This window comes from Apis mellifera, linkage group LG4, assembly GCF_003254395.2.
Source record: "Apis mellifera strain DH4 linkage group LG4, Amel_HAv3.1, whole genome shotgun sequence".
Lineage (NCBI taxonomy): Eukaryota > Metazoa > Arthropoda > Insecta > Hymenoptera > Apidae > Apis > Apis mellifera.
The window spans coordinates 11,996,035-12,020,522 of record NC_037641.1 but is presented as its reverse complement, the minus strand read 5'-3'; the positions used below and the strand labels follow the sequence as shown (position 1 = coordinate 12,020,522).

At 35.9% G+C, this 24,488-nt stretch overlaps 2 protein-coding genes across 8 annotated transcripts; one reads left to right on the top strand and one right to left on the bottom strand.

The window, feature by feature from the left end:
- Window positions 1-241: 241 nt before the first annotated feature.
- Window positions 242-20,692, bottom strand: LOC410998 (E3 ubiquitin-protein ligase TRIM9). Of its 2 annotated transcripts, XM_394473.5 has the most exons (9): window positions 19,302-20,692; window positions 18,791-19,078; window positions 8,925-9,020; window positions 8,301-8,694; window positions 7,929-7,961; window positions 7,263-7,435; window positions 6,922-7,060; window positions 4,697-4,927; window positions 242-1,748 (listed from the first exon to the last, which is right to left on the bottom strand). In XM_394473.5, the coding sequence occupies exons 1-9, from the start codon at window positions 19,788-19,790 to the stop codon at window positions 1,420-1,422; spliced, it is 2,172 nt and encodes a 723-aa protein (XP_394473.2). In that variant the 5' UTR covers window positions 19,791-20,692; the 3' UTR covers window positions 242-1,419. The 2 variants fall into 2 exon arrangements, with proteins under 2 accessions (XP_394473.2, XP_006567225.1); XM_006567162.3 differs by lacking the exon at window positions 7,929-7,961 and having other exon boundaries at window positions 19,302-20,691.
- Window positions 20,693-21,379: 687 nt separating this feature from the next.
- Window positions 21,380-24,423, top strand: LOC410999 (L-2-hydroxyglutarate dehydrogenase, mitochondrial). Of its 6 annotated transcripts, none has more exons than XM_006567163.3 (10): window positions 21,380-21,532; window positions 21,611-21,621; window positions 21,700-21,795; window positions 21,977-22,124; window positions 22,510-22,711; window positions 22,861-23,073; window positions 23,181-23,372; window positions 23,445-23,716; window positions 23,779-23,958; window positions 24,047-24,423. In XM_006567163.3, exons 4-10 carry the CDS (start codon window positions 22,015-22,017, stop codon window positions 24,240-24,242), a joined length of 1,365 nt encoding a protein of 454 aa, XP_006567226.1. In that variant the 5' UTR covers window positions 21,380-21,532; window positions 21,611-21,621; window positions 21,700-21,795; window positions 21,977-22,014; the 3' UTR covers window positions 24,243-24,423. The 6 variants fall into 6 exon arrangements, with proteins under 6 accessions (XP_006567226.1, XP_006567228.1, XP_394474.4 ...); XM_016911803.2 differs by having other exon boundaries at window positions 21,382-21,532; window positions 22,051-22,124; XM_006567165.3 differs by lacking the exon at window positions 21,611-21,621.
- Window positions 24,424-24,488: the final 65 nt, after the last annotated feature.

Genomic DNA, 24,488 nt, shown 5'->3' with positions numbered 1-24,488 from the left:
TCTTACAAACTTGTTTCTAAACGGTTTCCTCTTCTTCTTCTCTCGGTTTTAAGGCATGCTTGTTTAATGATCTACTTCCACCTGTGGGAATATCTCAAGGTTACGTCAATTATTGTTACGTGAAGGAAGAATTATTAAGATCTTATTCTTTTAAGGAGGGGGATATTTGTATGGAGACGAGTCAGAAGAGGAAGGAGGTGTGTTACTTTTGAAAGGTGGAGAATAGAAAAGATCTCTAGAATGATATTCTCTCTCTTTCTGCTGTGGTTTATTGATGAGGGTTGTCGTAAATAATACAGTTGGCAAATATTCATCGGTTGGCAAATACAATCGAGATATGTATGTATATACAAATATATACAACGCCGATCTTGATCTCCTCCTTCATCCCCTCCCTTGGGAGGAGGAACGTTTTTTCACGAGTAATGTGCGCTGCATCATCTATTTCTTTAAATAAAAAGCATTAGATTCGAATACACTGTTTTTTTTTTCCTTTTCTTTTTTTCCTTTTTTTTTTCCTTTTTCTTTTTCTTTCTTCGAGAGAAAAACGTAGTCGATATATTCCTCGTGGATATATAAAAATTGTATAAAAAGAGATAGACAGACAGATAGAGAGAGGGAGAAATAACAATGAAGTAAGTAACGCGATCGAAGGAATTTTAATAGAATTCTTTCAGGAAGAAGAAGACAAAAAACAAAAAAAAAAAAGAAAGAAACGAAAACTTTTATCGGGGACTAGAAAAAAAACGTTTATTTCGACTCGCTTTACTCTTTCGCTTCTAAAGCTTACGAGCTTGCCTTTTTAGTATACGTGCGCTGCTAGCTTCCTCCCTTCCTTCCTTCCTTCCTTTTATCCCTCGCAATGCATCTTATTAAATATCGAATAGAGCTTATCTTATGCCTACGCGACTACTACACTTACGTTATATTACGTGTCGATATGGATAAGAAGATACGACCCCACTCACGATCGTTAGACGGAGAATATCTCATTTCTTAATTAATAGGCCCCCTCGAAAAAATGGCAGTCTTCGATTCGACGAATATCTTGATACTGGCAGTGATTTCCTCTTTTCTTCCAGAAAAATAATCTTGCTTTTAGAACAAAATATCACGAAACGATTCCTTCTTTTGCTCTTTCTTATTACAAAGCCACGATAATTATCGATCATTACACGAAAATGAATTCATCATTGAAAGAAAACGGCGCGATATAAGAGGATATATATATAGCCATTTCCTGTGGAATAAATTAAAAAAAGTTTTGGACGACGATCAGTTGGCCTCGGCCAGGGATTCCTCGACGATCTTCTCGAGCTGGCCGTTGAACTCCCTGCCCGGCTTCTCGGCGGACGAGGGACAGGGCGGCGAGCCGGCTGCCTCCTGCAAAAGGCCCTTCTTCAGGACGGTCAGGTACCCCTAGCTCTGGATCGTGTCCGTCATGTACTCTTCGTGCAGCGCCAACAAGTGGCGGGGCACGTCCAACGCCGTGTGCAGAGTGACGGTCACCCCCCTGTTCAAGCTCACGGCCGGGTAAAACACGCCGTAGAGGTCGCGGAACGCGATCCCACCCTGGGGCTGGTCGTTGACGAAGAAGCGCAGGGTGTGGGTGGTGTCCAAGTCGAGGAGGACGCCCACCGTGGACCCCTGCTGCACACCTCCCTCGGTCCTCTGCGCGTGGCCACCCCCGTGCATGAACCAAGAACGCTGCCGGTCTATGTACATGCTCCAACCCTTGTCGTCCTTACCTGTGTAATAAACGGTTCCAAATGTTCGATGAAGTGATTTGATGTTCGAAACGGATATGTTTATTGTACGACCCTTTGCCAACTCGATTCTTCGAGAATTTAGTTTCGTAATTTTTATATTTTAATATTTTATTTTAGTGTCTTATTTTATATAAAAGAAGTTTGTGCTCTCCCATTCACTGTCCCATTACAAATAATTCTGTTTGTAATTTCGTAAATTTCGAAAAAAATCATCTCTCATTCGAAGCACATTTTATGAAATTCAAAAACTTATTGTCAATAAACTGTGAATTAGAAGCATGAAGATCCAGAAAGATGAATCATAAATAAATATCGTGATCGTTTCTTTATATTTAACTTTTATATTTTAATATTTTATTAATATCTTATTTTATATAAAGAAAGAAAATTTCTGCTCTCTTATTCATCGTATAACTAATTCCTCTCTATTTATAATTTTGTAAATTTCGAAGTAATCGTTACCACATTCTACGAAACTCGAAAACTTATTGCCAATAAACTGTTGAAATTAGATATATAAAGATCCAGAAAGATGAATTGTAAATAAATATCGTAATCGTTTCGTAATATCGTAAATATCGTAATTTTTATATTTTAATATTTTATTAGTATCTTATTTTATATAAAAAAAGAAAATTTCTGCTCTCCATTCACTGTCCAATAATTCTGTTTCTGTTCTATGTAATTTCGTAAATTTCTTAATAAACTGTAAATTAGAAGCATGAAGATCCAGAAAGATGAATTGTAAATAAATATCGTAATCGTTTCGAAACTTTTATATTTTAATATTTTATTTTAGTGTCTTATTTTACGTATATAAAGGAAGAAAATTTGTGCTCTCCCAACTAATTCTGTTTATAATTTCGTAAATTTCTCAATAAACTGTAAAAGAGAAATATGAAGATCCAGAAAGATGAATCGTAAATAAATATCGTGATCGTTTCTTTATATTTAACTTTTATATTTTAATATTTTATTAATATCTTATTTTATATATATATAAAGGAAGAAAATTTCTGCTCTGCCATTCCCACTGTTCAAGAATTCTGTTTGTAATTTCGTAAATTTCGAAAAAAATCATCTCTTATTCGAATCACATTGAAATTCAAAAACTTATTGCCAATAAACTGTTGAAATTAGATATATGAAGATCCAGAAAGATGAATCGTAAATAAATATCGTGATCGTTTTGTAATTTTTATATTTTAATATTTTATTTTAGTGTCTTATTATATAAAGAAAGAAAATTTATGCTCTCCCAATAATTCTGTTCTGTGTAATTTTGTAAATTTCTCAATAAACTGTAAATTAGAAGCGTGAAGATCCAGAAAGATGAATCGTAAATAAATATTTTAGTGTCTTATTTTATGTATATAAAGGAAGAAAATTTGTGCTCTCCTATTCACTGTTCAAATAATTCTGTTTCTGTTCTGTGTAATTTCGTAAATTTTTCAATAAACTGTAAATTAGAAGCATGAAGATCCAGATCGTTTCTTTATATTTAACTTTTATATTTTAATATTTTATTAATATCTTATTTTATATAAAGGAAGAAAATTTATGCTCTCCTATTCACTGTCCAATAATTCTGTTTCTGTTCTGTGTAATTTCGTAAATTTCTTAATAAACTGTAAATTAGAAGCATGAAGATCCAGAAAGATGAATCGTAAATAAATATCGCGATCGTTTCGAAACTTTTAAATTTATATATAATATTATAAATTTATATATAATATTTTAATATTTTATTTTAGTGTCTTATTATATAAAGGAAGAAAATTTGTGCTCTCCATTCACGGTATAATTAATTCTTCTCTGTTTGTAATTTTGTAAATTTCAAAGTTACCACATACTACGAAAATTTATTGCCAATAAATTGTAAATTAGAAATATGAAGATCCACAAAAATGAATCGTAAATAAATATCGTGATCATTTCGTAATTTTTATATTTTAATATTTTATTAATATCTTTATATAAAGAAAGAAAATTTCTGCTCTCTCATTCACAATATAATTAATTCCTCTCTGTTTATAATTTCGTAAATTTTAAAATCATCTCTCATTCGAACCACATTTTATGAAATTCAAAAACTTATTGCCAATAAACTGTTGAAATTAGAAATATAAAGATCCAGAAAGATGAATCGTAAATGAATATCGTGATCGTTTCGTAACTTTTATATTTTAATATTTTATTAGTGTCTTATTTCACGTATATAAAGGAAGAAAATTTGTGCTCTCCTATTCACTATCCAATAATTCTGTTTCTGTTCTGTGTAATTTTGTAAATTTTTCAATAAACTGTAAATTAAAAGCATGAAGATCCAGAAAGACGAATCCTAAATAAATATAATCGTTTCGTAACTTTTGTATTTTAATATTTTATTAATATCTTATTTTATATAAAGGGAGAAAATTTGTGCTTTCCCATTCACCGTCCAACTAATTTCGTAAATTTCTCAATAAACTGTAATTTCGTAAATTTCTCAATAAATTAGAAGCTTGAAGATCCAGAAAGATAAATCGTAAATAAATATCGTGATCGTTTCGTAACTTTTATATTTTAATTTTATTAATATCTTATTTTATAATATATATTATAAAGAATAATATAATATATATTATAAAGAAAGAAAATTTGTGCTCTCCATTTACGATATAACTAATTCCTCTCTATTTGTAATTTCATAAATTTCGAAAAAAATCATCTCTCATTCGAACCATATTCTATGAAATTCAAAAACTTATTGCCAATAAACTGTCGAAATTAGAAGCATGAAGATCCAGAAAGATGAATAAATATCGTGATCGTTGGAATCGAAGTGATCATCGAATTAAGCAAAGGGTAATTGATAATATGTTCCATTCCGAAAATTCGTTCGTTTAAAAAGAAAGAAGAAAGAGAGAGAAAGGAGATATACTCACCGAGCATTCTGTCCCGCGACACCTCGGCCCTGGCCACACCGAAGGCGGGATCGGTGTCGGCGTGATAGCGATCGATGGTTAATTCCCAATAATGAACGCCCCGTGAAAATCCAACGCTGGAAAGGACAACTCGGTGTTCGTAACCTTCGCAGGACGCGCTCATCGCGTCCTCGGAAATTGATACCTCCTGCGGTATACCGGATGCCCCGGTCGCCCACGAGAACCATGCCACTGTCGAACAAAGCGATACGTATCCCTCGGTAAATAATCGACCGATCGATTCTGCTTGCTTGCGGCGGCCACCGTTTCTAGCCGGCTATTGTTCTCGAATGACGAGCGACGAAATCGAGTGGATAAACTCGAGCGTGGCGGCCGTGATTCCATATATATATCGGAAACTAAACGCCGCGAAATCGAAACCGGAAACACCACCCGTCCACTGCCTATATATATATCGTTACGTGTGAACGCGAATTCCGTAACGTTCCTTCTACGCGTTGCAAGGATATAACGAGACGCGTTTATACAAATTGTCGCCTCTGATGAATTTTTAATTTTATTCTCGAGATTCGTTGCTACAGATTAATTATATGTTATATCGTTTTTCTTCGTGTTAAAAGAATATAACGACACGCGTTTTCCCACATTTTTAATGTTCAAAATTTAATGTTATCTTCATTGCTAAAGATCGGTAAATAAATCGGTTATATATTATATTGTTTTTCTTCATGTTAAAAGAATATAACGAGACACATTTTCAATATTTAATGTTATTCTCATTGTTAAAGATCGGTAAATAGATCGGTTATATATTTTATATTGTAATCGGGTATATTTTATATTGTTTTTTCTCCTTGTTGTAAAGATATAACGAGACGCGTTTCCCCATATTTTCAATGTTCAAAATTTAATGTTATCCTCATTGCTATTAGATCGGTAAATAGATCGGTTATATATTATATATCTTTTTCTCCGTGTTAAAAGAATATAACGAGACGCGTTTCTTCACATTTTCGATTCAAAATTTAATGTTATTCTCATTGCTACGGATCGGTAAATAGATCGGTTATATATTATATCGTTTTTCTATTTTCATTGCTATGGATCGGTAAATAAATCGGTTATATTTTATATTGTAACATTTTTTCTCCTTGTAAGAATATAACGAGACGCGTTTCCATAAAATCGGCTCCAATGAATCGTGAATTTTATTCTAATGATTCGCTGCAGATCGGTAAATAAATCAGCTATATATATTATATCGTTTTTCTCCATGTTAAAAGAATATAACGAGACGCGTTTCTTCACATTTTCAATATTCAAAATCTAATATTATCTTCATTGCTACAGATCGGTAAATAGATCGGTTATATATTATATCGTTTTTCATTGCTACGGATCGGTAAATAGATCGGTTATATTTTATATCGTAACATTTTTTTCTTGTTAAAGATATTATTTATTATTAAAGATATAACGAAATGCGTATTCCCACATTTTTGGTTCAAAATCTAATATTATCCTCATTGCTATAGATCGGTAAATAGATCGATTATATTTTATATTTGTTGTAAGATATAATGAGACGCGTTTCCCCAAATTGTCACATGAATCTAATTTAATTCTCGCGATTCATTGCTACAAATCGGTAAATAAATCGGTTATATATTATATCGTTTTTCTCCATGTTAAAAGAATATAACTACACGCAATTGGTTCAAAATCTAATATTATTTTCGCGATTCATTGCTACAGATCGGTAAATAGATCGGTTATATATTATATCCTTTTTCTCCATGTTAAAAAAATATAACGACACGCAATCGATTCAAAATCTAATATTATTCTCGCGATTCATTGCCACAGATCGGTAAATAAATCGGCTATACATTATATGCTAACCTTTCTCTCCACATCGTAAGCATATAACTTCGACCCGTTTCCTTTTATTCCCATTGCGACACATTGCCGATCGTATCGATGAATCACAGATCGGCTATATTAATATATCGTTTCTCTCCACGAGGATATAATAAGAAGACCGGTTTTCCCAAATTTTTTGAAAAAATTGTCGACCTCGGATGAGATTAATTTTATTCTCGTTACAGATCGATGAATCATCGATCGATCGGTTTTATCCAAAACTTTTATTTTCGTTTCTCGTTCATCATCTCTTCCACTCGATCCGGGAAAAATATAATCGGGAGCGCGAAGAAGAGACTCACCCTCGGCAGTCTGGAGGCCGATCAACTCGGAATACTCGCCTTCCCCGGCGCTGTTGAACGCCCTCACCCTGGCATTGTACAGAGAGTTGAAATGCAATCCGTCCACGGTGCAGATCGTTTCTCGACCACAGTACACCTCCTGATCAACACACATTCGACGATTAATTTGTTTGAACGTTTCCCTTTTCGGATGCTTCCGACTTTCCTCCTCGCCGAATTACTCGAATTCATACTCCATATATATATATATATGTATATAATAAAAATTAATGTACAATATTTATATATTAATAATATATAATAAATATTTATTTTAATAATAATAAACATCACTCGTTTACCCTGAATTCACCGCCACATCCGTCGTCCAATTCCAGCAAGTATCCTTCAATGGCGGGCCCCCTTTGACCGGCACACCCAACGATTCCGTGACCAGGTGGCGGTTGCCAGGCGACTGTCACGCTGTTGTTCTCCGCGCTGCACTCTTCCGGTATCAATATCGGCGCTCCGGGGGCTGAGGGAAAGAAATGAGACGGTAGAGAAAAAAAGGAGAGAAAGAGAAAGAGAAAGAGAAAGAAAGAAAGAAAAGAAGAATCATCGTTTCAGATTATTTTTTATTTTATCTTCGAAGGCGCACGTTTGTTATCGATCGATTCGCGAGATGGGGAAAACGAATCTTTTTCTCAACTTTACCGACAATTTTTCTTGAAACGAAGCCATTGTCGAAACGTTCACGAAATGTTCGCCTCGGAGACACGCTCCGTCGATAAAAAAGTTTTTCACAAACTTTCGCGCGAATATACGGGAAATGTACGAAAGATTTTTCTTTTTTTTTTTTTTACAGAAGAAACAAAAAGGACAGAGACATTTTCTTCGTAAACTAATATCGTTTCTTACTGTTGAAAAAGAAGAAGAAGAAGAAAGAAATATAATAAATAAGATGGATCCTCTCTCGAGAAAGAGAGAGAGAGGAATAATTTCTGCAATTTCTTTCGACGAAGAATTACCTGCAATCGGGTATCGCTCTTCTCCTTCCGATGCTGCGTCCAACATGAGGCAATCGTTCCATCAATATTATTAAAACGGAATAATTTTCCACCGTCTTTTTTCGCGTTGGTCGACAAACTGGAGATCGTTCGATTCAAGAAAAAGAAAAGAAAAAGAAGGAACGAGACTCCACTTGCTTCCAAAACAAGATTTAACAACCATTTAACACTGACACGATCGAAAAGTTTAACTTTTCCTTTTCTTTTTTCACGAAGAGAGGAAGGGAAATGAGAGAAGGAGGAGCAACGAAGAGAAACGCTGGGGATCGAATAATTTCGACGAGAGAGAGAGAAAAAGAGAGAGAGAAAGAGAGAAAGAGTAAGAGAGCTTACGTTTCAACTGAACAAAGGTAAGTTGATCGATAGCGCGTCGCAACGGTTTGTCATCGAGAGTGAGATCGAGCAACGGGAGCCGAGCAATTTCTTGCACCCCCTCGGCGCCGCCCCAAGAGCCGGCGGCGGTCGCCGCGCGGACCGACAGCATTCCGCCTATCTGAAGGAAGGCGGCGCTGTCGTTCTCCTTGAGCGCCTCGATGCAGAATGTGAGCAGTGCGGTGGTCGCCTGCAGATGGGACGCGCATCTGGCCACTTGGTCCCTCAGAGAGCGCACCCTCGCCTCCCGCGTTTGCCGGGCGGCCTCGATCAACCGCGACTTCCTCGCCTGCAAAAGGCTCACCAAATTCGCCACCCTGTCCTCCACCTCCTCCTCCAGGGCCACGCACTCCTCCTACCGACAGATAACATCGTTCAACGTTACATTTATATTCCCTAAGATGGAATATAATGGGAAATCGAAATCGATCGACGGCCATTGGAAGGAAAGAAAATGGAGGGCGAGTCGAATGTAATGATACGATATGTGTAGAGAAAGAAAGGAGAGAGGAGAGGGAGCAATTTAGTTCTTGAGTAATTTCACGGCGGAAACTGTGGAGGTGGAATTTAAAAATAAATACTCACGTGCACTTTGTCGGTCATCCCTTTCAGCCTCTGAATGAATTCCGTGGTCGACCGAGCTCTTTCCGACAGTTGCTGCAAATTTTGCGAGAGCTCCGTCTGTAACCAAAAGATACCCGTTAAATCTCTCCCTCGCACTTTTCTTTATCGCTCTCCTTTGCTATCGTACGGGGCGAATTATTGTTATTATTGGAACGACGAACCGACGATTTACGAATACGCGACGAATCTTCTTATCGATTCGTTCACGCGTCCGCCGTTCTTTCGATGTGAGCGTGCGGCGCGTTCAGGTAGTAGTTCATGCCGGGGAGTAATTAAGTTACTTCTCTCGAATTAGCCGTGGCCGCAACTTCGTCCTACCTAATTTTCACAGTTTTACTCCTCAACTTTGGGGGCGGAAATAGATGATTGGCGCGTCGTCGTCGTCGTCGTCGTCGTCGTCGTCGTCGTTTCTCGTCGTAACCATTGGCAAATTAGTTATGCAGATTCGTCAACGTTCTTTCCTTCCATTTTAAATTGGCACTAATTATTCGACGAAATTTATTTCGTTCGATCGAAGAAAGAACGTTTTTGCACGATTTTCGATTTTTGTTTTCTAAATTCGTGAATCGTTCTCACTTTTCTTTTTATTTTAAATTGGCACGAAATTTATTTTACTCGATCGTCGAAAGAAGGTTTTTGCACGATTTTTGTTTTCTAAATTCGTTAATCGTTCCGTTTCTTTTTATTCTAAATTGGTACGAAATTTATTTTACTCGTCGAAAGAAGATTTTTGCACGATTTTCAATTTTTGTTTTTTTCTAAATTCGTCAATCGTTCTCACTTTTCTTTTTATTTTAAATTGGCACGAAATTTATTTTACTCGATCGTCGAAAGAAGGTTTTTGCACGATTTTTGTTTTCTAAATTCGTTAATCGTTCCGTTTCTTTTTATTCTAAATTGGTACGAAATTTATTTTACTCGTCGAAAGAAGATTTTTGCACGATTTTCAATTTTTGTTTTTTCTAAATTCGTCAATCGTTCTCACTTTTCTTTTTATTTTAAATTGGCACGAAATTTATTTTACTCGATCGTCGAAAGAAGATTTTTTCATTGATTTTTGATTATTGTTTCGCAGATTTGTCAATCATTTTGTTTTTCTCTCTCTTTCCATTCTAAATTGGCACTAATTGTTCCATGAAATTTATCATTCGATCTTTGATTATTATTTGTCAATTGTCAATATTTGTCAATCAATAAATTTGTCAATCATTCTGCTCTTTCCTTTCTTTCTATTCTAAATCACCACTAATTATTCGAAATTTATTTTATTCGAAGAATTTTCACTGATTTTTGATTATTGTTTCATAGATTTTTGTCAATCATTCTGTTTTTCTCTCTCTTTCTATTTTAAATCACCGCTAATTATTCGACGAAATTTATCATTCGATCATCAAAAGAAGATTTTGGATTTTTTTTTTATAGTTTCAACAATAGTTTCAACGATCTGTTAACTATTCTTCCTTTTCTTTCCATTCTAAATTGCAGCTATTCCGAACGAAATTTATTATTCGATCATCGAAAGAAGATTTTTCACTGATTTTTGATTATTATTTCGCAGATTTTTCAACTATTCTTTCTTCTCTTTCCATTCTAAATTGCAGCTATTCTGAACGAAATTTATCATTCGATCGTCGAAAGAAGATTTTTCACTGATTTTTCAACTATTCTTCCTTCTCTTTCTATTCTAAATTCGACGAAATTTATTTTATTCGATCATCGAAAGACGATTTTTCACTGATTTTTGATTATTGTTTCCCAGATTTATCAATCATTCTGCTCTTTCCTGTCCTTTCCTTCTAAATTGGCATTAATTATTCGACGAAATTTATCATTCCACCGAAAGAAGATTTTTAACTAATTTTTGATTATTGTTTCACAGATCTGTTCAACTATTCTTCCATTCTCTTTCCATTCTAAATTGCTGCTACTCCATACGAAATTTATTTCAATCGTCGAAAGAAGATTTTTCAACTATTCTTCCTTCTCTTTCTATTCTAAATTATCACTAACTATTCGACGAAATTTATCATTCGATCATAGAAAGAAGATTTTTGACTGATTTTTGATTATTGTTTCCCAGATCTGTTCAACTATTCTTCCTTCTCTTTCCATTCTAAATTGCAACTATTCCGAACGAAATTTATCATTCGATTGTCGAAAGAAGATTTTTCACTGATTTTTCAACTATTCTTCCTTCTCTTTCTATTCTAAATTATCACTAACTATTCGACGAAATTTATCATTCGATCATGGAAAGAAGATTTTTGACTGATTTTTGATTATTGTTTCCCAGATCTGTTCAACTATTCTTCCTTCTCTTTCCATTCTAAATTGCAACTATTCCGAACGAAATTTATCATTCGATTGTCGAAAGAAGATTTTTCACTGATTTTTCAACTATTCTTCCTTCTCTTTCTATTTTAAATTGTCACTAATTATTCAATGAAATTTATCATTCCATCGAAAGAAGATTTTTGACTAATTTTTTATTATTGTTTCCCAGATCTGTTCAACTATTCTTCCATTCCCTTTCCATTCTAAATTGCCGCTACTCCATACGAAATTTATTTCAATCGTCGAAAGAAGATTTTTGACCGATTTCCCCCGACCATTGTTTGGCAGGCTCATATTTGACATTGAATCGGTGGCAGGTATCGGTGGAGGATGAGCCAGATGCATGATATCGGGTCCGTTAATTAAGAGGCTCGATCGAATCTCGTTCGCCCACTCCTGCAAGTAATTGCAACAGTGAAGGGTGCGCTTCGATCGATCCTCGAGGAGTATTCTCTTTTCTCGAGACTCCTCGATATACGCATCGTGCGCGCCTCTCCGCTACTTACAGTCCACCGTTATTTCATTATTCATCTCATCCGTTGCTATTTTCTCTGCCCTCTCCTCTCTTCCCTTCCTTCCAAACCGTATAAAAATTCCCACAGACTCGCGTAAACACCTCTTCCATCCTCTCTAAAGCTTCTCCACGAAAAATATAATTGAAAATCGTGATACAATTCGTGGCATCCTCGAGGGGGATCGGAGAAGAACAGATGAACAACAGATGAAAACCCTTTCTGCCATTCATCTATATATCTCGCGAAACTCCTCGAGCCGAAAGATCGCGCGTCGCTTACTTTAATCTAGACGCGTCGCGATGCGTTAAATTAAAATCGGGTCGTCGACCGCCGCGCTCGGCCCTGTCTTTTCCTCCATAAATCACGATGCACCGCATTCTCATCAAACGATCGTGATTCTCCTTTTCATCTCCCTTTCATTCTCGTTCGTTCAAATCAGCAACGTACCATCGACGTACCCGTCGAGAGATACGAGAAAACGAGAGAATGATCCGTATCTGAAATACGAGTGCAAATGTAACCAATATGTATATCGATCGAATTTTCGAGCGGAAATATCGATCGAGTTTTCGAATCGAGCAGAAATATCGATCGAATTTTCGAGTCGAGCAAAAATATCGATCGAATTTTCGAGTCGAGCAAAAATATCGATCGAATTTTCGAGTCGAGCAGAAATATCGATCGAGTTTTCGAATCGAGCAGAAATATCGATCGAATTTTCAAGTCGAGCAAAAATATCGATCGATACAAAAATTTGAATGGAACGGGAGCGGAAGGATGTCGATTTTTATATATATCGATCGAATTTTCGAGTCGAGCAGAAATATCGATCGAGTTTTCGAGTCGAGCAGAAATATCGATCGAGTTTTCGAGTCGAGCAGAAATATCGATCGAGTTTTCGAGTCGAGCAGAAATATCGATCGAGTTTTCGAGTCGAGCAAAAATATCGATCGATGCGAAAATTTGAATGAAAGAGGAAGGAGAAATTATATATATCATCGATTATTATATATATCGATCGAGTTTTCGAATCGAGTAAAAATATCAACCCATGCGAAAATTTGAAGTTTTCGAGTCGAACAGAAATATCGATCGAGATTTCGAGTCGAGCAAAAATATCGATCGATGCGAAAATTTTAATGGAACGGGAGCGAAAAGATGTCGATTATTATATATATCGATCGAGTTTTCGAATCGAGCAAAAATATCGATCCATGCGAAAATTTGAATGGGAGCGGAAGAAGGATGTCGATTATTATATATATCGATCGAGTTTTCGAGTCGAGCAGAAATATCGATCGAGTTTTCAAGTCGAGCAAAAATATCGATCGATGTGTAAATTTGAATGGAATGGGAGCGGAAGGAGGTCGATTATTATATATATATCGATCGAATTTTCGAACAGAAATATCGATCGAGCTTTTGAGTCGAGTAGAAATATCGATCGATGCGAAAATTTGAATGAAAGAGGGAGGAGGACATCGATTATTATATATATCGATCGAGTTTTTGAGTCAAACAAAAATATCGAAGCGAAAATTTAAAAGGAATGAAAGTGGAAGGAGGACGACGATTATTATATGTATCGATCGAATTTTCGAGTCGAGCAGAAGTATCGATCGAGTTTTCGAGTCGAGCAAAAATATCGATCGAGTTTTCGAGTCGAGCAAAAATATCGATCGAATTTTCAAGTAAAAATATCGATCGAATTTTCGAGTCGAGCAGAAATATCGATCGAGTTTTCGAATCAAGCAAAAATATCGATCAATGCAAAAATTTGAACGGAAGAAGGACATCAATTATTATATATATATTTATATCGATTGAGTTTTCGAGTCGAGCAAAAATATCGATCGAGTTTTCGAGTCAAGCAGAAATATCGATGCGAAAATTTGAATGGAACGTGAGCGGAAGAAGATCGAGACGTCGATGATTATGCGGTATAAAACTGATCGATGTACTAGCTGGATAGATGGGGATAGATGGAAAGCGTGTATCTCGTTTGAAAATAACGTTCCAGATGTTTCGAGCGTGGCGCGAGGAGGAGAATGACGCTTTCGGGCCGAATCGATCGCGGCTGCCAGACCACGACGACTACTCGTCGGTTCAGACGTGCCACGTTTACGCGACAAATAGAGGCGGCCGGGCTTAATTCGTTTCTCCAATGGATAGATCTCGATTAAAAGGGATCTCGATTGATCGAATCAACGATTCGAAAAAACGGATCGGCTGCCTTTTCCTACACTCCACTTCTATCACTGCCGCTATTACTTTCTATTATATCGCGTTATTCGAACAGTCGTTCCTGATCGAGATCAGAGTGATAAATTCGAAGGAAAACGTAGTAGTATGAATATTTTGGAAGGAGGAAAAAATTTGTAAAACTTACTTACTCGAATCCGAGATAATTCGAAAATGGTAAAAAAATCTTTGCCGCAAATCTGGACTCGGTATGAATCTTTAATACAGTTATTTCGTCCAAAGTATTCCATTCTTTCGAGGCGTCCTCCAAATGTTAACTCTCTCGTGTATAATCGAGTCACGTAGATTTCTTAAGTCGGGAAGCTTGTCGAACGCGAGGGAAAAGGATTTTCTTCTTCTTTTTCTTCTTTTCTTTTCTTTTCTTTGCTTTCCATTCCATTGTTGGGACGAAGAAAAGAAACGAAGACGCGTTACATTTCGCCTAACAATATTGAACGAATATCAGAGGATCGTCAAATTGATATGGATCGTAGACAGATTATTGGGATTAAAAGTATTCGCGTAAAAAAATATTCGGAATAATATTTTTAATTACGGGAAAGTGGCAGATAACTAGCGAAGCGTGATTACGATGCACTGTACGTGGTGTATCGCGGTGATAAGAAAGGGACGAACCCCTCTTGTGGGGCTGCTGACCCGACAAACCTACGCGCCCGTGTACACAAACTCGGAAACGAGCGCCGGATCGATTCAGAGAAATTATTAACCCAGTCAAATCTTGCTCCGTTCCAACTATTTATTATTATAACCGTTTATACAACGAAAATCCGATATATATATATATATATATATATATAAAGAGTAAATTTAAGAATATCACGTGTTTGCCAAAAGTAAATGCGAATACTGCGTGAAAGAAGTCTCTAATCGAGCCATTCTTTACACCCCGGTACGCGGCGTACAGACACGGCGTATAGCAGTAGTGCACGCTTTCGTATCGGTCCCTGCCCTTAAACAGTGACTCACTCTCGTTCCGTCTCGTCTCGTTCCACCTACGATTCATTTTTTCTTTTTTTTCGTACAACGATATTAACGATATCAAAGAAAATTCTAACGCGAATTTCTCGAAAACGAAAAAAAAAAACTTCTATCTCCCCTCCCCCTGCCCACGAAAATCTTGAAAGCGAAAGATTTGCGAGGTATAGCGACGATATTTTTAGAAAGATGAAAGAGAAGGGAAGGAGGCGAAGCGGTCGTTGTACGTCGTTGGTCGTTAGGCCATAACGTAACAACCGCCGCCCATTCTTCCCTCTCGATGAAAAATGTTTCGTACCGAATGGTTTTTATCAAATTTATTCGGCCAAAAAACCGCCTATCGAGCCAAACGGTGGACAAACGGTGGCTACGAGGGGAGCGGCAGGGGAAGGGGCACGGAGAAAGGGGGAGCGGAGGAAGGGAGGGGGGAAAAGAGCAACTTATCGACTTGGCTAGGGTGCATTTTCCATCGTTAAATTCGAAACGAAACAAGCTGGGTCAGCTGGAGGGAAAGAGCGAGTAAGCGGGGATATGGGAAGGAAGAAAGAAAGAGAAGGTCGAGGGCAAGGGGGGAAGGAGGAGGAGGAGGAGATGTTCGCGCCACGGCACATTTCGTGCGTAATAGCACTATGTAACGAGACGCGCGTTTTCGTCCTTGCATATAACCCCCTCCTATCGCCCTAACCGCGCGCACTTATCACACCGATCGAGCCACCATAAATATCTAAGACATCCTACAGATTTGTATCTATATACCGAGCAGAGCTATACTAATGAATTCACTGGCTGGGCCCAGAAATTTCATCAATTATTAAATAACGATTTAAAATGATGATAGCACAAAAGCGGAATTATTTATTACGCTTATAACGTTGAACTAGAAAGAAAGAGAAATTAGTTTTATTCGAGGGAAAGAAAAAAAAATGTCTCGAACTTTACCCACAATGTTTGGATAAATTCTTCTGGAATATTATTTCTTCGGCTCGTCACTTATTTTCGATCGATGCAATACAAGAGAAAAGTTTCGAAACGAGGAAGATATCGGAGATGAAATTTTGTAAGAAAGATATGAAATAGGTCACGTAGATAGCGAGGGAAAAATAATGGATACGATAAATAAAAAAGTTTGATCTAAAAACGTTTTGTTTTACTCTTATTTACTCTTATTATTTTCGATATATTATTGGATACCTTATCGCGCATAAAATATCACACGCGTGAATCAACGGATAAGAATCCAATCTCGTTTATTTTCATATTTTATAAATCGTGCGAAAAGCTCGAATTCCAATAACGAGCACGTGTGTATTCCAAGACCATCTCGTGCGTAGTACTCTTTCGCAGTAGGCGTCCACGCGGGCGTATATACCTTTTGTTTATTTACCGATGCGAGGACTCATACGAGGAGTATCAAAGGTTGGCACTGTTTCAAGAACTATTTTCGTTTGTAGGCTCTCGCGTCCCCGTTGCACTTTCCGTTTCCCCTATATTTTCGCCTCGTAATTCTCCTCTACAGCGATCCCCAGCTCGCCTTTTAACGACATTCAGCGCGACATTCAGCCGCGCTCGTGAATTTTTTTGCTACCAGAATTTTACCCATAAAAACTCCTCGCCGTTTCTTCTCTCGGAGCGCGATGCGATTTCCGTTTTCTGTCCGATCGAATTTCTAACCGTGCCAATAGACGTCTCTGCCTCCGTCGGCCATCTGTCAACCAACCAACCTAATTCTCTCTCTTCATCCTTGTCGCGTGCATGTATACGCGATATACGCGTACTCTTTCAACTTTCACCGCGTTCATTTGGGACGACGTTTTATCGTCGAGATCTCTAAGCGGACATTAAAAAAACAAGATTCTCTTGTTCCTCGTACGTTGTAGAAAAAAATTTATTACCATTTTCACATGATTTATCCGATATGATATATAGGATACGATATATAATAAGATTGAACAAATTTTCGTCGATCAGTCGACGAAGATATCCAGATAACATCAAATAATACCAATTGTTGCGACAAACATTGACTTTGATCGAGGAAACGAACTACGAAGATAATCGTATCCTCCTATAATATAGCGCGCAACTTGGACGAAACAATGTCGCTTCGTTGATTAATTCTCGCATCGCGCCGAGCGATGTTATATCAAAGCACGAGGAAATTTCATATTGAGACGAAACTTGGACGAGGGACGGAAACTTGGTTTAAACGGCGTTGAAAGCCGATATTCGTTTCCAAAGCGGTTTTAATTTGAGTTCGTTAAATCTCACGGAGAAGAGATGAAAAAAGGAGGGAAGAAAAAGAGCCGTGAAAAGAAGGCGACCACGCTCGTAACCGCAACCGTAACCGCAGCGGTATTAACGAAGATACGGGGATGACCGTTTCGGTCTTTTCCCCGAGAATTCATCACTCGTTCCGTATATATATCGTGCTCGACGGCCAACAGACCGGCTAGTCGAGCATATGAAAGCCGGTCTTGCGTTGTATTCCGGGCTGACGCCATTTTCCAACAAGTTTCCATTTATGGAACCTAATGGTCTACTACGCGTACCCGTCTAAAAGGTCTCGCGATTCTCTTTTGCCGAAGCATCGATCCTTCGAATTTTCCACGAGTTTCCATTTCTCTCGCCAGCTATCACTCTCGTTCGAAACTCGTTCACAGTATCTTCTATCTCTTGTCGATAAAACGATCGTTCAACTCGTTCGAGTAACGTCGAAATATATTACTTACGAAAATATTGACTTTGGCGAATACTCTCGAAGAAGTGTTGTGACCATCGATAACAATAATAGTCGAGAGGTAGGGGAGGGGATGGCGTGAGAAACGGGACGAGTTGTCGCGAAGGAATAAAAGAGGATAAAATCGAACGTCGAAGGGGGGGAGAAAATATATAATAAGAACACTTGTCGAGAACACGGTGCGCCGTTCCAATTTCTACTATGCTCTCGATTGTACACGGAAAGGCCACGTGGACGTCCTCTTTTCTACAGATTCATCGAGCCCCTTTCTCGTTTAAAGGCGTCGAACAATACGAATTTTACGCTCCCATACGGCATAAGCCGGATGCGTTCCTTTTTATCGCGATCGCGATTAAACGTGAACAATTAATCATGGAAACATATATTTTTCTAAGCATACGTAAGAAAATACGTATGATTGTTCTACGATTCTAATAAATTTCAATTTCTGTTCTATCGCGTTGTAATTTATAATTATTAGAAAGAGGGAAAGCTAAAGTTGAATTTGAAAACAGATAAACAATTCTGTATAACTTTAGAGTATAATGAGAAATTACACGTTTCAGATGTATAATTAGGAAATTACCGATACAATCACGTATTTAAGGAAAGCAATCACACGCGATGGAGAAATATTATAATAAAAATATTCGCGTCGTAAATATAATAAATTCGTGAATATCGAAATCTATCTGTTGATTTAAAACTTTTTCCCGCTCTAAATCGCGGTTGTTGATCCCTAGTTAAGTGTAAAAATATACACTAAAAATAATCACAACGTTCGAGTATAACGCGATGACGTGAATGACGGTGGAACCAGTTTCGTCAAGGTCACGTTCGTTAAATCTCTCCTTCAATCGAATCAGATTATTTACTACTGAATAATCCGTAGAAAAAAAAAAAGAGAAAAAAAAAAAAAAGAACGATCGACGTTGGTCGATCCTCGTTGACCGCGATAAATAATGTTAAACAAAAATAAAAATAATGTTAAAAAAAATACTCGCCTTTTGAGCCTTGCAAGCTGCGGCCAATGGGAGCACGTCGTGGGGATGAGCTGCATGGCGATCTCGAAGACAAAGAGCGCATATCGCGATCTTGCAAAGAGCGCAGTAAAGGGTCAACGGTTCGCCGTTATGATCGGTACATAGAGGCGTAGTTTCCGCGTTCGAACCGCGAACACCTTTACCTCCTCCATTCGATTGCCAGCTGCCTCGAGGCGGGCCCAAGTTATGTGTCGCCAAAGGTCCCCTCTTTGGATGACACGATTCTCTGCACGCGTCGCAATACAAAACCTGAAACGCGTATATCTCTTTAGAAACGTATAAGTCTGTAACATATTTATTTCCATTTTGCAGAAAAATTTGTAGATTGTATATCTCGATATACAATTTGTGTATTATATATAATCATGTGAGATATAGATATTAAGTATAATTATAATCTAGAAAAATTCACAAGTATTTGATAGGAAAGGTAAATGAGGAATAAGATAAAGAGGCACAAGCGTTTACTGACCTCGCACTGTTCGCAGGCGACGGTAGCGTCCCGGGGTTCAGCCTCGCACATTTGACATTGCAGTCTCGTGTTTCTCGATTCTTGATATTTTTCTACGATATGTTGCATTGCCCTGTATTTGGGTAAATTGTGAGCTCCTCCTTCGTCGAAATAAACGGTCTTCTGACAAACAGGACAGGAGAGGCATAAAGTGCCGCCTGATGGTGGAAAACCTCCGTTTCCGGGTGTGCCGACATAGCTTCCTGGTCGCGAGCTAGTTGACGTGCTGCTGCACACCACACCGGAATCAGTTTCGGAAAGAATCGAAAGTTTATCCGCTTCCTGATCAGATCCCGGTGCATTGGACGAGTCGGTCGTCGATTCTGGAGGTGAATCCGGCGGTGCTTGCAGATTAACCGCGCACGCAAGGCAAAGGGCATGCCAGCATGGTAATAGCACCGGTTCAACGAACAATTCTTTACAACAAGGGCATCGTAACTCGTCCTCCATCCTCACGACTCGTCACGACGAGAAACTCGTCGCGCGCGCGCTTCGCGCCTTCTACTTCACCGACGACCTCGACCGTCCAACTCTCTTCCAACCGATCCTGCCTCCCCTCTTTCTCTCTTTTCCTTATTTCGATTTCGTATTATTCTCTTTCCTAATTCTTTCAATCAAATTTGCGCTACGCCTTCTTCTTATGATATTTTTTTCTCAACATACCTTTCGTTCCACGCCTAATATAATATAATATATCTGTCTATCTTTCTGTATATTTTCCTTTCGAGTCTTTTGCAATAATAACGGAACGAAAATGACAACGTACGCTTATTCACTATTCGTTCGCGAAGAAAAGTAGAAATTTTATTTCGATGATGCTTTCACGACTCATTCGTCACGATTATGAACCACTATATGGATACATTCTCAAATCAAATCATACTCGTTTATACCAATCATTTTGATCAATTTAATTTCTTCTTTATTATGATGATTATCCTTCGCCAATGGATTGCACATACATCACATGAAATTTGTAAAAATATCGACTTTACATTGTTCGCTGCTCTAGTTTGCAAGAGACGCCCCAATGCAACTCGTATCTTTTTCTTCTTAACTTAAGCCTATTCGATGCGTTTAACGATTAAACTATTATTATGATTACACGATTCACTCTTGAAAATACATATGTGTGCGTAAATTTATCACTTCATTTCAGTTTCGTAAATACCGGCATAACAAATTCACCATACGACATTCACTGTAGAACGTCACCGAGTTGACTGACTCCCGACGCCGTAGTACTTTCGCGCATCACAACTGCGCACCATGGCTCAGGGACGACTCTCTCCACTTACCACCCGACCTTCGTAATAAAACATTTATTTTTCATTATATTACGTTTCTTTTATATTCATCTATTTTTTATATTATGTATATTGATGTATATATACATTATATATTATATATTTAAATAAAAACGTGTCATTAATATTATTAAACTTTTACATAATATTATAAGGAACATTAATAATCACAAATAATATTTTTAATATTTATTTCATAACGTATCTTTAAAAAGATATAAAAATTTAATTGCTATAAAAATATATTTACATTTCTTTTAATTCTATTGTATTAAAATTTATTCCAATATTTGTCAATCGATTTTCTTAATATTTAATACTTAATACTTCATTTATATACATATATTTCTCTTTTAATATTTTCAATCACGAATAATGACAAATTATTCAGTGTATAATACTATTTTGATCTTTTAACTCTTTTTTATTATAGTCTCCAATTATAAAATTTCTTTTTTTTTTTTTTACTCATTTTTTTTTCTCTTATATCATCATATTTTTCACTTTTATCATTGATACTGATTTTCTATTCAATATAAAAAAAATAAAATCAAAGGTATTTATGTATTTGAGAATAAAAAGATGGATTCAATGCTATCATCGATTATATTATCTCATTTTTTAAAATAATATAAAAAATTAATAATTTCGTTAGAAATATATATATAAATGAAAATCATTTTTTTTCATTATTTATAAAATTCTGATTTTAAATTATTTTTTTTAATTAGCATGAAAGAAATTTATTAATGAAACACATCGTCAAATTTAATATTGAAAAAAAATGTGTGGAGGCGCCACATACTAGGTAATAGAACTTCATCAAGCGACATCAGGCAAACACTGAAAATTGACGTCAGAACTATGTATACATTTCTCAGTTCGGTAAGCAAATTATCATTAGGTGATATTTTGCAAATATAACATCATAACATGAAATGATATCTTTTTGAAAATTTACAGGTAAGAACATGGTATGTTTCCTCTCAGTTGCGTTTTCTTCATTGGTCATTGGTTAACACATGTGCCTTTTATTACACTCGTACTTACAGTGTTAAATATATCATCAAAAGCATCGTAATGCAGCGTTAATTGAAGAGATCAACCTTTATTTGCAAACATATTTCTAAACATAACATTGATATTCGGTAACGATGATTTTTTTTAATTCAAATAAATTTAATATATAGTATATAAGATCAATTCCTGTTCCGAAATTTCATAGCTAAATTCTTAATAATAATTAGTATCAATAACTTTGATAATAATAATAATCGAAAAATTACTTTCTTAAAAATTTTAATAAATCTATATGTTTTCCTTTTTTAGAAAAATTTAAAGTGATAAATCAGTGTGCAAAAACAAACATGTTTGCATTCTTGACAAAAAGAATTTTGTTACAGCAACTTATTTATATACGTCGTTTTGGATGTAAAGCTGCTGCTACTACTAGTACCACCACTACTGGTGGTTCCAGGTTAGTTAATTTTATGACGTGCAATGCATTAAATCTAACTCTTAAATGTAACTCTATTTTTCAATATTAATATTATTTTACGATTTCATTCCATAAATATCAATCATTGATCAATATTCAAGTACTCGTTATTTCTTATTTTTAATTCAACTTAAATAATTTTTATCAATTTCGCAATTGCAATTTCATTATTTTATTATCTTTCATAATTTCTAAAGTACATATTTTTCTCTTCTATATTTGTACATTGATGAGTTCATTTCTGTTAAATAAATAAATAAAGATGAAAGAAGTTATATGAATTCATGCACGTATAATTAATATGTGATTTGTTATTTTTTTTCAATTCTACGTTAAATTAAATTACGCGTATAATCATTTTCAGTCCAGATTCATGTAACTCGTTCGATCTAGTTATTGTCGGGGGTGGTATTGTTGGATGCGCTACTGGTCGAGAAATGTTAATAAGACATCCTAGCTTAAAGATAGCGATCGTTGAAAAAGAAAATGATCTAGCAAAACATCAAACAGGGCATAATAGCGGTGTAGTGCATGCTGGCATTTATTACAAGCCTGGCTCTATGAAAGTAAAAATATAGCAACAATTGTATATTTCCTAATTCGCCTCTTTCTTCCGAGAGAAAATATTATTTTGTTTAAATATGTGGCATTTAAAATTGCATAATAGAATAACGCTTCGTTAAGGGATTTTTGATCCGGCAGGAAATAATTGCAGGCACGACTATGTGTGGAAGGTTTAAAACTGAGTTACGACTATTTTTGTAAACACGATATATCCCATAAAAAAGTTGGAAAACTAATAGTGGCTCACAGTAAAGAACAAGTCAAACAATTGGATATCTTGTACGATCGAGCACTTCAAAATAATGTACCGGATATCCAAATAGTTGAAAAACATTGTATACCAAATTACGAAGCTAAATGCAAAGTAAAATTATTTTATTTTTGAAATTTTAAAAAGAGAATAATAAAAAAAAATTAAGTAATATTAAGTCTAAAGATAAAAATAATAAAAAATACATATGTTTTCTATAGGGAGAAAAAGCAATATGGTCACCATGGACAGGTATAGTCAATTGGGCAGAAGTTTGTAAACATTTTGGCAAAGATTTTCAAAAAATGGGTGGAAAAATACTTTTAAATTTCGAAGTTGTTGGTTTCTCAGAGATGACAGAATCTAAAGGGGCAAATGAATTAACTCCAATTTCAGTGCATTCGAAAGATAAAGTATATTAAAAATTTTCACGTATAGCCATCATTAATTTGCAATATTTTTATCATATTCCATTATCTATATAGTGTTTACCAACAAAATATGTGTTAACATGCGCTGGGCTATACTCGGATCGTTTAGCAGTAATGACAGGATGCGATCGTAGCCCACAAATTGTTCCTTTTCGAGGAGAATATTTATTGCTGAGCGAAAGCAAAAAACATTTATGCAGCACCAATTTATATCCTGTTCCAGACCCTAGATTACCATTTTTAGGCGTTCATTTTACACCTAGAATCACTGGCGAAATATGGCTTGGTCCAAATGCAGTTTTAGCATTTGCAAGAGAGGGTTACCGGTACGAAAATATAAATATATTTAAGGATCGAATATAATGATTAATTAATAATATATTCTTAGGTGGCGCGATATAAATATAAAAGATTGTATAGAAATGGCAAAATTTCCAGGACTGTATAAATTATGTATCCGACATTTTATACCAGGATTAAGAGATATGATTAAATCAATTTTTTATCCATTTATAGTAAGAGATTTACAAAAATTTATCCCCGAAGTAACTATTAGAGATGTAAAAAGGTAAAGAAAAGAATATTTTCTTCATATTCTATTATACTATAAATATACTATTTAAGTTATTGATTGCATTTTACGTTTTCAATTATAGGGGACCATCAGGTGTTAGAGCGCAAGCATTGGATAAAAATGGCAATTTAGTAGATGATTTTGTTTTTGATGGAGGAAAAGGTAATATCGGTAAGAGAGTAATACATTGTCGCAACGCACCTTCTCCTGCTGCAACTAGTTCCATGGCGATTGCTAAATACATTGCTGATAAACTAGAAAAAGATTTTAAATTCTGACGAGTCCGACAAGAAATTCGGATACCAAATTTAAAAATAATCCGTGTTAATACATATAAAAATAAAAATTTATATTTGAAAATAAATACGTAAGAAAATATGCGCATTTTGAAAATAATGTGTTCATGACTTATGTACATACCGTATCGTGCAATAAAACATACTTTATCTTCTTCTTTATCGCAAAATTTTTTTATTAAAAAAAAATAGTTTCTAAAAATATTTATATTTTGATATATATTATTA